At 33.8% G+C, this 15,427-nt stretch overlaps 1 protein-coding gene across 1 annotated transcript in view; it reads left to right on the top strand.

Moving 5' to 3' along the window:
- The window catches only part of LOC111087726, a gene marked incomplete at its 5' end in the record, with an annotated part of 57,976 nt that overhangs the window by 29,991 nt on the left and 12,558 nt on the right, over nt 1-15,427 (top strand). Inside the window, 10 exons of the mRNA XM_022395356.1 lie at nt 5,470-5,798; nt 6,873-7,020; nt 7,585-7,662; nt 8,417-8,565; nt 8,955-9,131; nt 9,901-10,024; nt 12,140-12,387; nt 12,644-12,939; nt 13,456-13,604; nt 14,195-14,422. Of these exons, the coding sequence (XP_022251064.1) occupies nt 5,470-5,798; nt 6,873-7,020; nt 7,585-7,662; nt 8,417-8,565; nt 8,955-9,131; nt 9,901-10,024; nt 12,140-12,387; nt 12,644-12,939; nt 13,456-13,604; nt 14,195-14,422 (1,926 nt within the window). The remainder of the gene's footprint in view (nt 1-5,469; nt 5,799-6,872; nt 7,021-7,584; nt 7,663-8,416; nt 8,566-8,954; nt 9,132-9,900; nt 10,025-12,139; nt 12,388-12,643; nt 12,940-13,455; nt 13,605-14,194; nt 14,423-15,427) is intronic.

Genomic DNA, 15,427 nt, shown 5'->3' with positions numbered 1-15,427 from the left:
ACTTTTTCTCGACAAAGCATTCACTGATGAGTTTCTCTGTACCACAACCATTGGAGATACTTTGAGCATTCTTCATGCTACCTAGTTGATTTTTCTAAAAGAAATAATTCATTTGGCAAGCCAATATATGGCATGAATTCCTGGATTATTATTTCCATCACGGAGACAAATCAGGTCTCTCCTATCCCATCTCTGTTGGGGGTGGGGGGGTCGCTCTCAGTTCAAAACTGTCAGTGACCTTATTTGCAGTGAGATGGAGACATATATTCAGTTTGGTGGTATTCCTCCATGGGGCTTTGAGGTTGCATTTGAGGGCAATTCTCGACATTCTGGGGAGAATTTAGATTTACTTTTTTCTACTCCTTCCTTTATTCTGTTGGCTTCTCAGGAGGCCATTTTGGGATCAACTGCCTCAAGCCCCTATTCTTCATTTGTTTTGGGTCTTTCCCCAGTTGCTTTTGAGTCTGCACCTTTCTTGATGGTTGAAAGGTCTGGGAGCAGATACTTAGTTCTCCCTCCATCCACTGATATTATGGTTCATGCAGGGAGGTTTACTACTCACTTACATGAAGGGACAGCTATACCTTGTCTGCCATGGGTGTCAGAACTATGTGATTTAGCCTACCACCACCAGATGCACGCATATTCGTACTCTCAAATAATACACATGCTCCTGGAAATTTGGGGTTCTAGAACAAAGTCTGTAGTCAACCTGAATAGATCAAAACTTTCTAGGATTCGTCTCCCCCTATATATAGTGCTAAGATATTTATTATTCCTTCAACCTTTGTCAGAAGACTCTCAGGATCACCATATCAATATGATGACAAGTTGGGACCATTGATAGAATGCACATTGGTTCAATTGTCAGCTTCTGCATTCATCCCTGTTGTCATTAGTGTATCGGTTTTCCTCAGCTCCTACAGGGAATCATAGTTTCACCCCTATTTGAGGGTCCTGACCCCCATCATCAACCCCTCGGTCCATTGGATCCAATATTTTCTAGCCATGTGGAAAACCTTAACCACGGATCCATGGGCACTACAGATCCTTGAGTCAGGATTAGTCATGCAGTTCACATCTTCACCACCATTATCCACTTAACCTGTAGTGTTTCCGCCTCACCGCAGATACTAGGATTTTGGAACTTGATTCTAGGGCTATCAGAGTTTTGTTGGTCTAGGGGGCAATGGAGAGAGTTGTGTCAGTTCTTCCAGAGTTTTATTTCTGTCTGTTTGTTGTGCCCAAGAAGACAGGAGATTGGCATCCAGTCATCGATGTTTCTCGTCTATATCAATTCCTAGATTTCCTAAATCCTCCAATGTCGACAAGAGAATCATTCCACACTCTGCATTAGCATTTTTTTACAAGGATTGTGGATGTACAAGTTTGATGTTGCCGACTCCTATCTGCACATTTCCATAGTGGTAGCATCCTGCCACTATCTGCATTTTGTGCATAAGGGTCAGGTGCTGCAGTTCAGGGCTCTGCCCTTCAGACTAGCATTGGCACCATATGTGTTCTGCTGAATCATACAAGTTTTTTTTTATCAACACCTATTTTTCCCAGGCCTGTGCACACACCATTCCATGGACAACTTGTTACTCCTGGCACCATCTTGTCAATTGGCAGGCTTCAAATCAGAGTTGAGATATCTATTTTCACTCTAACACAATATATCATCAGTCTGTGTATCTTTTTCAACACTTATCTCTGTTGGGCTCAGCCGACTCCTGTCTAGCTCCAAGCTATGGAACAGGCAGTGTGACTCTTATTCATCTCTCCTTCTCCCACTGTGTGGATGGTTCTCTCTCTTTTCAGAATGTGGGCATCATTTTAATCGCTCATTCTTTTGGAATGAGTACACAAGAGATCCCTTCAGTGGTCTTTATGAAACCAATAGATCATGAACAGTGATTCACTAAATTCCACAGTTTCCGTATTCAAGATCATTATTTTCTATCTCAAGGGGTGATTAGATCAGAACAATACTATGATATGTGTTCCCCTGCCACCACCTCATCCAGAGATCCGTCATTTCATTGATGCCTCGCTTCAGAGATGGGGTGCATATTTCAACAGTCAGGAATTCCAAGATCTATGCACAGAAAACGAGACTTTTCTACACAATATTTTAGACATTCTTGCTGTTCAAAAGGTAATGTCTTATTATGAAAATCGTCAGGCTTCACTTTGACAGTTCCACGGATTGGCAGCTAAACTCTGGTTTCTGCTTCTGGGGTACCTTCAGGAGTGCCCACCTCTTCCACTTCCTCTTTGGCCATCTCTGTTGAAGCAGCCATGATATGACATTGTACACCCAGCCATCTTGAAGCTCAAGCTTCAGGCTGGAGGTTATGTGGTCTTATGCACAGCATCAAGGTTTAATTTCTAAGGTTGCCATGATGGATATTTATGAATGGAAATGGGACACATATCAGCAATGGCGTACTGTGAGGAGGTTGAACCCATTTTAATCAGAAGTGCCAACCATAACTCCATTTTTGACCTGGCTCTTTGACAAGAGTTTTGCATCTTCCACAATCGCCCTGTATGAGGCGGCCTTATTGACTACCTTTAGATGCTGGAGTCCCCAGTACTCTCAGGCCTCCTCATGTTGTTTTGGGTCCTTCATCCCAAACACCATTTCAGTTACCTAACTGATATATTAAGGTGGTATTACATGCGCTCTCACAATAGCAGTTTGAGACCTTAGCCTCATGTACCAAGTATCACCTTTCCCTGAAGGTTTAATTTTCGTTACTGCTGACCTACAGACCTTGCTGATCAGAGTTGTTTGCACTGGTTGTGCACAGAAGCGCTTTATCATTCTTACTGTGTCTACAGACAGGTTCTTCTTCTTTAAGACACTGGCAGCCAGGGAAGGGGATAAATCCTTTTCACCAATTCATATGACCACTATTTCTTACTTCTATGACCAATCAAATCTCAATCATTTGTTATGTCCAGTGATGGTCTTGAAGTGTTATGTTGCCCGCACTAATGCCTTTAGAGGTGGGTATGGAAATTGATCTGTATTTCTTATTCTGGGCTCTCTTTGGAGGTGAGGAGTCTTCTACAAGTCACGTCTCTTCAGATTCATCACATTTCTATGTCCTTAGTGGCTTGTTTGAATTGCCTGCTGGACGACATTGCATAGGCTGGTATGTGGACCTCCTCAAATAATTTTATCTCACATTATTTGGATGATCTGACAGTATCTTTCTTGAGGGTTTTGACTACTCCCAATAGCTATCTTAACCACATCCACTAGATTATAAGTAGGTGTCAGTATCTTCATTACTACTATTGTCTCTTCTTTATTTTCCAGGGTCCTTTACTTCTTTTCCACTGGATCCCACTCTGTGACAAGTGTTGCCCAGGCAGGTGTGCTTTTATCAAACCAATACCACACTAGCAACCACTAACACAATATACTTTATCTAGGTTGCAACAAGCTCTGTAGAAATGGGGTGTTCCATAAGACCACCTAAAGGCAGGTCAATTAGTGTTACTGTATTAAGCTAGACCACCACTCATAGATTATCATGAGTAAAGCATAAAGGGATCAGTTTGCTTTTAAAAATTTAGGGAACTTGGTTCACCTATTGCACTGTTTTCAGGGCATTGTTCCTCGGGGCTCCCCAATGTGCATTAACCCCTTTGTTTCATACTAGTGGAGCTAGGGAATCCTTACCATGCTTGGTTTCCAGTTGCTGGGGTGGTGGACAGAGGCTATTCAAGTGACTTTCCTCCCCTCTTCGAGAAGAGGGTGAAGTTGGGGGCCCTCCTACCCAAGTTTTTGGATGTTTTTCTCCAAATGTTGGAAGAAAAGGCACCAGCCTACAAGGGAGCCTACTCATAATACCGTTTCAAATTTGATGCTCCACTATCTGGTTGGGTTGAGTGTGGCCCTTCTTTTTGATCAATATCGGTTCAGTACATTGTTCATGGAAGAAGATCCATTGTTTCCTCATAATTCCTAGTTGTCCCATCTTGGGTTCTATGGTTGAGCACAGTTTGTTCCACATCCTCCCCATAGTTTTGGGGGCATGTGGAATTTACCTTGCCCATACAGTTGGGGAGTGGTTATAATTCCAGACTGATTGAGTTCTGTTTCCTCAGGTTGAGTATGGCATACAGGATCCCGTTTTGAAATTCTTCGGGTTGAGGAGAGGGTTTTTCCACTTCGGTGTTTCTTATCTTCTTGTGATTCGGGTGGCTCAGAATGGATCACTCTATGGCTACAGGTTGGGATCCACTCACAAATATATATATATATATATTGAGGTTCAAATGCCCAACTCACCAACATGGGACTTAGAAAACAATAGCCTTATAATTTCAACTCTGAGCAGTGACCCCTTGGCTATCTGATTAGGGCCTGGCCTACAGTGATGACGAATCATGTCAAGTTCCACCCGAATGGCATGATTTAGGTTCCGGGTGAAGAGCATACCTGTTCTGGATGTAGTGCAGTTCCCCCACGAGGGTGCTAAGCTTCTATTGGCACACCCACGATCTATGCAAATGTATTTTGTATGAATAACATCCTCACCAGCCCATCCACCTTATTAATGTGGTATTCTAGCTGTAGTGTGAGGTGAATGGAGGTAAGTATGTTTTGGAAGTTAACATTTTCTTATATTGAAAATGTATTTCCAATAATAATTACCTCCTCTCTCACTCTCCCAACCTTCCTCCCCACTAAGAGCTGGTGTTAGAGACTGCAGATTGGGTTAGTCTAAAAAAAAGTGATAATATTAATTGAATGAGGTGCTTATATATACAGTACCTGGATAGAGGGTGCATTGACATAAGTGGAAAGTGTCACATGACACATATCTCCAAGGGCAATTAAGTGGGAATAAAAGACAGGAGCAAGTGCAAAAAATTCAGACCAATGCTCAGATGGGCAAAGGAAGGAAACCCTAGCAGTCAAGTAATAGCTGTAGTGTGAGAGGAGGTAAGTATGATTGGAAATACATTTTTAACTTAAGAAGATGTTAACTTATAAAGTTGCACCTCTAAAATATATTTTTCTAGCTCTAGCATAGTGTGAAACATCTGACAAAGTGGAAGATACTCTTTATGTTTTGGATGTTAAAGTCTGACATACTACACCCTAAGATGTATATTTTATTTCAAATGTGAACAATTTAGATATCATTTTTATAACTAAGACTTTGTATGTTATAACCTAGTGAGCCTTGTGAGCTCTGTATTGAGTGAATTAAAGCTTTTGTTATTGCACATACAACATATAAGATATAGTTAATGTGCTATTATGTACACTCCTCTTACTGGAAAGTTGTATTGGGCTATTAAAGAATAAAGTGGTTTTATCATTCTCGTTATTAAATAGTTCAAATGCATGCTATTATGGAATGTCATTCTATGCCGTAACAGAAAGCAAAGTAATTTTTCACAGAACCATTCATTAGGTCTTAAGTTTTAACTCTCACTTAGGAACCTCATCACGGATTGTTGGAACACAAAGTGGAGTAATGCAACTTGATGGATCAGGTTCAAGTCAGGGTTGGATGTCTTTGGTTTATCAGTGGAGCTGCCACACTGATGACAAACAACCATGTTTTAATCATAAGGATATGTCCAGCAGCAGCCTGCTCATTCCTAGAAATAAACAGAAGCAGCCAATTCTTGAAATAAATTCGAAATTTTTAAAAGCTGGAGAGAAACTAAATTTTGGTCTTCAAGTGTTTAATGTATCCAATCATACACAGAACAGTGAAATTGCCATGGTTTCAGTGACTGTAGTTAAAGGAAATATCCCACAGGTGAGAATTTGAAACAAAAAGCAGTTTGTTCACACATGTGCAAAAATATTTTATGATACACTGTTAATAAAATAAAATATGAAGAGGTTGGGTCAAACCACACTTGTAAATTTCTCTCATTTTCTCCAACTAAGGGTATTAAACACAAAATAATTGTTAATTCATATTTGAATATATTCTTCTCTAATATTCTTTTGTTTTTTGTCATATTTATATTATGTAGCTAGCTTCAAATATTAAATTTTATTTTAATCTATATTTAACACCTCTTAAGTGTTGATGACAATCATTATAAAAACGTATATAGATTAGTAAATAAATAGCTTGTGTATGTCAAAATGCAAGATGAAACTAATTTTATTCTACTGATATCATCAGTATTTAATAAATTTTAGAATATATTTCAGAAGAAATATTTGGAGCTTTTTTATCTTCTAAAATGATATAACACTTAAGCAATAAGTTTAATATTAAATATTGTTGCTCCAGTGGCTAAGTGTGCTTAAAACAGATAAAGAAAAACTTAAATATAGTTATTGGTATTGTTAAAAAAGCATAAATTGCAAATAGAAAAAATATTATTACATTTATTTAATTTTTAAAACTTTTTGAAACCAGTAAGGAGGTTTTTACAAACATTATATATATATACACTTTAGATTTTGACATATTTTAAACCAGTATGATACTCCTTGAGTTTTATGTTGGTGTAAATTTTTTCAAGTAATGAACAGCTCAAATGTTCAATAAAATTAGGTTATAAGCAAGTATTATTCTGCTTTACTTATGAAAAAATAACAGTTAATGTTCAGAAACTTGTTCAGTTTCAAGTAAACCTGATGAACTGAATTTATCGGTGGTAGTTAGTAACATTTGATCTTGCTTTTAGCTGACTTTGAAAATATATGTATATATAAGGAAAGGTGTTACATGTGAGAAAGTTTGTAAAAAACATTCATCCATGCAAGCAGCCACTTTGACTTTCATAATCATCACAATTAAGTTGTAAAATGAAACATCTTTAAAGATCTAACCATAAAGTGAAGTTTAGAAGTTGCACTCAATATTCTATAGGTGGTCATTCAGTCAGTAACAGTTTATGGAAAACCTGTGATGCCGGACTCTAACCTTTTCAATGTTCCTGCTGGAGCTGCTGTGAAAGTAAAAGCCACAGTTACTTCATACACAATACCTATATTCATTGTTATTTGGAATATAACAGGTATATACATGTGTTTTTATTTGTTCATTATGTTGACAAATAAACATTTCTTCAAAATATGTATAACATGATTAAAAATGTTTTTGTTCCAAGCCCATTATGTCAATCCCTTGCTTGCCATATGCAAATACTTTGATATGTTTTTTGCAGTGAATCCAATTATATATAGTTTGTAGGATATAAATATATCCAATATAAAATTTGTGATGTTTCAACAAATTTTATAATTTTTTTGGTTCTTAAGGGTACAAAATGTCTGATCATGATAGGATTAACTAAGTTTTTATGCTGTAAGTGGCATTTTTGAAGATATGGATACTTTTCCCTCTTCTTTATAATAGCAAAGTGATTATGTGTTATATGTTACAAGTTTGTTCAAACCATTTTTCAAGTTTACTTTTGAAATCTTACTAGAGGGTATTATTATTTCATGATAAAGACAAAGTCAAAACAATGAATGTATTAGACAACAGGTAATTATAATGTTTTAATTTGCTGTATACACATGGTTCTTTAAAGTACAACTGTAAGGAAGTGAAAGGATTCTGCTCTGTACTTTTGTAGACTTTCTTCATTCCTATGGTTACAGTGGTGGACTCCGAGGAAGAGAGAAAGGAAGGACAAAACTTTTTATACCAGAAGGTACCTTTCTCATTTAAACTATCATCATGTTAACATATTGAGTAAGTGATGTGTAACATCTTGCTCAGAAAAAATAAGAAGTAAAATTAATTTTAATTTTACACAACTTTTCTTACAAAAATAAAATAAGTAATGTGTTTTGTTTTAAACACTATCCTCAACCAAACAAATCATTATTGAAGGCTACAACTTTTAGATGGCACTTCAAAATACCTGTTAAGTTCTTAATTTCTGACTTCCTACTCTTTTTTTTCAATCTGTATCAAACATTCATTAATATCATCACTGATAAAAATATAAATAGTCATAGTGTATTATATCTTATGATTAATAATTACTATGTACACCCTAAGGAAAAGTTTAGATAAAAGATAACAGAAAAAAATATTTTGTTTCTTACATTTATAAAAGCATATCCCATTCTTATAATACACAGTTTGCACATGATTGTAAAATAGTAATGTCTTTACTGTTATTTTAAATATGATATACAAGCAATAGTGGTAGATGAAAAATAGATCAGGTTTAATATAGTCAAATGGTTGGTACCATTGCTTTCAAAACAAAAAAACACATTTGAATGGAAAATTTATTATTTTGTCGTTCTCAGTTTTATGATTTTTAAATGTTATTATTTAATCATTATTCAAAATGTTTTTAAAATCTATTAAAATAGATGCAATGTCTGTTAATGTCTTGAAATAGTGGATAACAGTATTAATTTGTGTTAAAAAAATTTTATGCTATCTCCTAGGAACCCTGGTGGGGCATGGTTTCTATAAAGTTACTGTAACTGTATGTAATAAACATGGAGGATGTGGTATGAATAATCTGACATTGTATGCTACACCTTCTGTCTCTCTGTGTCAAGTTAAGGTCAAATCTTTCACAGCACTCAATAGGGTAACTTCTGTTTTTGTTATTTACTACTTTTAACCACATGCTTGAAGTTCATGCATAGTAAAATACATTTTCTTCAATCTTCAGATTATTAGTGTCTGTTCTGTTAATTTTGACTCCTATTAATGTTAAAAATTGTGTGTTGTAAATAGCAATACTATTTATAGAGTCACATCTTTTAATTCAATAACTTATTTTTAAAAGAACACTAGAATTTTGATTTGCGTACTTATTCATAAATCATATAGTAAATTGTATTGTTAAATCATAGCAAACATTGTTCACTTCAAAACTTTACTAAAATGAAAATAACTAAGAAATTAATTAATCAGACTTAAACATATTTCTTAAAGTTTTCTGTAATCATATTTTCTTCCTGTTTAAAAAAAAAGGCAGTTGGCTGGGTTTATGGATGTTCCATTCCTCTGGACAAAGCTCCTCTAACATACCAGCTGTATGTGAGGTCTCAACAAGGTTGGGTTCCTGTTACGCAGCCCCAGTACTCTAGTGTGTTTCAGTTTTTTGGACCACTTCTTCCTGAAAATGGTGTGTTAGTTTTTGGGGCTGAGGTAAGGATTCTCATCTTGTATGTTTCTGTGGATTGGTAAATTAAAATTTTCATCTTGTAAAAAAAAATGGTTTTTGAGTTCAAAAACAAAACACTAAAAACAGTAGTGTTTACACCTGTAATAATTAACTAATAAAGTTGTTCTATATCAGTCCTTCCATCATCACCACATGACTTGAATCATATTAACTGTAGGCCTATTTATTTCCATCTAAGTTAATAGGGATAATCAGTATCGAAAAAAGGATGAAATATTTATTTCTTATTGAAATGTTTTCATAATCACTGGTTAGAGTTATTGACTCCAATGAATAATCATTTAAGAATCTGTTAACTCTATAAAACTACAAATGTTCTTATCATTGTACTAATAAATCTATAAATGTTTTATGAGCTATTACATGTTACATTTTCTACAACTGTTTGCAGACAACCTGTATTTGCACATATATAAATGTATTTATTTGAAATAAGGAGCTGAAAATTGTTGTAATGTAAAAACTCACTTTCATTATGTTGTCAGTTAATTTCAGTTTCAACATGTACTTTACTCATGGGTTATCATGTGTTCAAATGAAATACAAGTACCGTAATAATTTAAAGGTTTTTGTAATATGTATTATTAATCTGTGTTACTAAAATTATATATGTTTTGTAGATATAACTTTCAGACTAAAGACTTAATGTCAACTGTTAACAGCTGTTTATCATTTCAAAGCACAGTCTCTTTATTAAGTCATTTAAAACTCAGTAGTCTTTATAATTCTTAGGTATGTGACAAATTTAATTATTGCTCTTGGTTCCATTCTGAGCCTGTTCAAGTCATGTATCCTACAAATATCACTCTCCAAAAGATGGTGCTATTGGCTCGTTCAAAAGAAACATATGATTCAGGTACAAAATAACAAGATTTGATGCTCAGTTTAATTTATTTATAAATGAGTGATATTTTTCTTAGCAGATTGAGAAAATATACTCGTAAATATTTTTTGAAATCTTTACTGAAAATAAAGATTGTTCTGAATAAAAATTTTGATTTTCATGAAAGGAAATAGTGAATTATCAGTTCTCATAACAATTAATAAGGAAACAAACACTTAGAGGCAATTAACTAGCTGTAATTTGTAGCTTTCTCCTGTATAATTGAAGCAGCAATTATAGTGGGTATTGTAAGTTAATTGACGTAATAATGTAGAACCAAATAAGAAAAATATTGAGAAATGATTTTTTTTTTCTAATTACAGTAAAACATTTTTGTGATAATTAAATATAAACTAATGCAAAGAATGGTTGAATTAGTTTCAGAAGACATCTGTTTATTAATGATATTCTTGGCAGACCTAGTGGTTTTGTACATATTGTGTTATATTTTTTGCAACCTTTTTTTTACCTGAATTCTGTTATTCATAAATGTTATTAAACTTAATAATCAGAAGGTGGTATACTTGATATATGTGAAATACTCTTATACTGTTTGCCTCACTTTATACATTTTAATTCTTAAATGTTAAAAATTTACTTATAAGTTATTTACAGTTTGCTTTTTAGCTGTAAACTAAAATAAAATGCCTAGATTCACTGAAATTACACATTTTAAGATTTAATAACTTAAAGAAAAATAAAGCACATTTTAGTCTAAAACTATCAAGTTTTATTCCATCTTACCAGCTATAATGTCAACCAAGATTCAAAATATTTCAACAAATATTGCCAAAACGATGACTGCTCAGCAAAAAGTACAATCTATTCTGTGGTATACAGAATTCAAATCTCTTTTTGTTGTGCACAAATTCCAACATATCTGTCATGCACATGCACCACTGGACAATGCAGTTAAGTAGCCACACAAGCAGTTCATACACAAACTCTGTGTGTGCATAGAGGAGCACTAGACAACCCAGTTTAAGTGAAGTCTTTTTTGCTTCAGTAACTGAGGCCTTTTTTATAAGCTGTTAAAATACATGAGTAAAGCTTCTGTTGAATTTGACATACCAGAAGCCACAGTATTTAAGATTTTAAAAACATTCTAGAACTTTCATGTGTACAAAACTAGGTGGAGCAACAACCACAAAAAGTGGACTATGAGGCTGGACTCTCTTTTGTTTGCCATATTTCTCAGCCAAATGGATCATGGTGAATTCCTTCCTCAACTGCTATATCATGTCCAATGAAATAAAAATCCATCTATGTGCAAAATTAATCAGAAATAACTGTTGAATTTGAGCAGATGAGACTCACCAAAAATCATTGTTTAGAATGCTGTTTTATGACAAAAAATATCTAAGGCCCCTTTTATTTTAATCAAGAGGAAAATAGTCACTGTAGTTATGTATTGACATGCTGAAGATTTTTGTTCGCAACATCTGGAAGCTGATGGTGTTTTTAGCATGTGTTTCTTCTAGTGGGGTACCTGTCTTTTTGTCATTTTGTGTTTGTGGGAAACGGTCAGTATCTTATTCAACCATCAGACTATTAGCTTGCATACTGCACTCTCCAAACATAATACCATTAGATTTTTGGATGAGAGGGATGTTTTAAGTGTACAGATTGCACCTCACATCCAGCTACATTTGTCAGTGTCAGGGGCATTTAAAAGAAACAGTTAATGCAATTTTCAAATACATACTTGTATTTATTTTTTTTTATGAATGGTATAGATGCTTGAAGAAATGCTTCAAGATGAAAGCTTATATATAGATGGTGTAAAACCTGAGGGTATAGAAACCAATTTGTACTTTATTTCATATGTCTATCTTTTTTCATGTAAAAGTTATTACATATTAAAATGTATACAACTATTTGCAGACATTCTGTGTTTACACATACAAACACACATGTGTGTATGCACAATTGTAAAATAAAGAATTGAATATTATTATAATGTAAAAAGTCACCTTCTTTATTGTCATATACTAGTTTATGTGAATATAAAAAGAAAGAATATTTTATTTGTAAGTAGAATCAGTTAATTTCAGCTTCAAATGAATGATTTTTCATTCATTATTATAGGAAATCCCATAGATGCCTTGTATCAGCTCTCGCTTGCCACATTTGCATTAGCAGAAAATGTCACAACCAAACAAGTTAAAACTCTAGTGAAGTATTCACTCTCAGCTCTCTCAGGCACTTTATCTACTGGCAATGTTCTTATTGTGTACAACAGTATGCTTCCTCTGTTAACCATTAATAATACTGCTGTAAGATTAGATGCTATGATGATTATAGAACGCATTACGAAGAAGTTGATGGTGAAAAAGGTAAGGATTGAATAGAATTAACCTTTTGTGTGTTGATTATAAGTTTATGTATTTATATGCAGGACCTTCAACTTACTAAAATTAAATGTTTACACCAGTTCAAATGATTTTTTAGTAAGTTAAACAAGTGGATGCCAAAACAAAAGTGCAAATGTCTCTATTATAGTACTACATGCTTTTTGTTGTTCAATAAGGATAAGATATTTCTGTAAAATCTCAATTGAACAGAATATTGGTGTGCTTGTTATTGTGCTAGGTGACCCACATTCTTCCCACAGTAAAGACCATGTTTACTAAAATTGTGGAGGTTTCCCTCGGTGACGTGAAATTGATGCAGCAGCTTACACAAACTTTAGGTGCTTTATTAAAGGTAGCAGCAGCTGTTTTGACTAGAGGTCAGACACTGGAGTTGAAAAGTGAGCATGATGGGTTTCCTAAAGCTGTGTTAGAACATAAAGTACTGGATTCAGTTCCTGTTATTGTCAAAGGAAAACATTCTAATGGTGAGCCAGTGGAAGCCATGGTGGAATTTTATAAACATGTAAGAAATAGGTATGTATTATATAGTAATATATTTTCTAATGCCAAGTAGGTTCAAAAACAACAGGTATGTTGTACAGACTAGGAATTTGGCTTTAACACTATATACATAGTTTTCTGTTGCACAAGTTTTATATAACAAAGAACAAACTACAATATGCAACTTTACTTCAGTTATTAGGTAAGTAACGTTCACAAGGAACATGAAATACAAAATAAGTGACTCCATCCTATTTTTTGTAATATTTTCAACTTATTCATAGTTAAAGTTCCTTTTCATTAGAGATATTTCTCTATGGATTCAGTGTTGTCAGGATGCATGGACTTGGTAACTTAGGGTTGTTATAAAAATATTTTTAAAAAGAGTGAAGTTTTATTTGTGTCTGAGAAATAGAGCAAAATTGTTTTATTGAAGTATTTGATTACAAGTTACTAATGTAATGATGAATCTTGGTTTATAGTAGAACAGTAATTGTGCTTAAAATATATCATAAAATCAATCTTTATGTGGATTGCATTTATTGGTAGATTCAGACACTGGCCATGCGGTGAGTGGACCTGTGATGGAGTGGTCATAACTATGATATTGTACCCTTCAGATAGTCCATATCCAGATGGTATCTATGCCACAAGACTTGCACCAGTGGTTAGTATTGAGATGAGGACACCTGGAACAGGTATATATATATATATATAACATTCATACAGTTGCTTATGCATAAAAGTAGAATCAGTTTCCCATTTCTTTGCAAACAGATTTAAAACTATGATAAAACTTTTCATAAAGAACAAATAAATAAATAACTCACAATTTGAAATATTATGGTATTTATTTTAGTAAATAACACTTAAAATTTTGACAAAACTGTTAATATTAATTTACTAAAACAATTTTACTAAGCATCATCAATTAAAAATAGTCATATAATTTTCAGCCAAAGAAAGAACTTACTGCTTAATATTTAGTTCTTATCTTACCATTGCTTGGTACAAATCTCTAAAGTCTTAACATAAAGTCTCCATAGCCAAAGAATATTTTTTTTCTTGAAAAAATTTTAAATTATCACTAGTATTTGTAATTATTAATTCATATATCCCAAAAAAGTTAGATCTTAAGGATGTTTAAATGTTAATTAGTTTGAATGTACATAACAAACTTCATGGATTTTAATAAATTTTAGAAACTTTGTTATTTCTTTCTAATGACTTGCATCTTGGAACTCTCAACAAACTTTGATTTTTTTCTGTGATCTTTTATACTCTGCAGGTACTGTTGTTCCTCTCAGTTACAATCAATTTGACACTGTTCTGATCAGTATGACAAAAACTCATAATGTGTCAACAAAAGGAAAGCTATCTGTTGATTGTCAGTTTTGGGATAGCTCAAAGAGGCAGTGGTCAAGAAAAGGTGTCATATCATTAGGATATAGTGATGGTCTTTTCTCCTGCTGGTCATCTCACTTATCAGCCTTCACCATGTTAGAAGTATCTAACAGTGAGTCTCTATAGCTGTAATAATAGTTGTAAACAATTTTGATTCTTCAATATAGAGATAACCAAGATAATTTTTCCATATGATTCCTTGAAATAACATTAATTTTATATACATTAGAATGGTTTCAATAAGTAATTATGATAAGATAAAATAACTACTTTAAAAATATCTTGAAGGTATTACAAATATAATATCTCAATTTATTAAAATGTTTAATATAATCTTTTTACTTAGTTACTTGTGTGTGTGTGTATACTTTATATTATATTATTTATTATTATTTTGTATTGTTTGCTTAGTATTGTTGCGACAGCAGAAGTCACAAGACACTGGAAGCATGCGCACTGGAGTTTCTGGAAGGATCATGAATTATCGGGGAGGCCCGAATTTGTTCGAGGCACCCTCTTTTTTAGTATATAAGCCTGGTGATAAAAACCAGCATAATTGCAGAGATAGACAGATAGATATAGAGACAGATAATTGCGTCAAGCACCCTCTTTTTTAGTATATAAGCCTGGCGAGAAAAACCAGCACAATTGCAGAGATAGATAGATAGATATAGAGACAGATAATTAAGTCAAGCGAATGGTAGTGACGGTAATATAAAGTGTGTATTTTGTTATCGAGATTGCAAATGTATTGACTGTGGAAATACTGTGAATTACAAAGTTGTATTGAGAAAGAATAAACTAGTTTTAATTAAGAAAATAATTTTGTTGCTGAAGTTCCTCTGAAAGAATTTATACCGGAAATTAACAAACGAGCAGATAGGCAACAAATTGGTGTCAGAGAGTGGGATGGAAAAAAAAAAGAAGATGGAAACCAGAAGTGGCAAATCAAACTACGACTTAGCAGATTTGATGGCAGCAATACAAGAACAGCAAAAGAAACAAGAAGAACGAGAAAAGAAACAAGAAGAGAGATTACAGCAGTTGTTGGAGGAAAAACAAAAGAAACAAGAAGAACGAGAAAACAAACAAGAAAAGAAACAAGAACAGAGATTAC

The sequence above is a fragment of the Limulus polyphemus genome, unplaced genomic scaffold (assembly GCF_000517525.1).
Source record: "Limulus polyphemus unplaced genomic scaffold, Limulus_polyphemus-2.1.2 Scaffold2532, whole genome shotgun sequence".
Classification (NCBI taxonomy): domain Eukaryota; kingdom Metazoa; phylum Arthropoda; class Merostomata; order Xiphosura; family Limulidae; genus Limulus; species Limulus polyphemus.
This window is presented reverse-complemented; position numbering and strand designations above follow the sequence as displayed.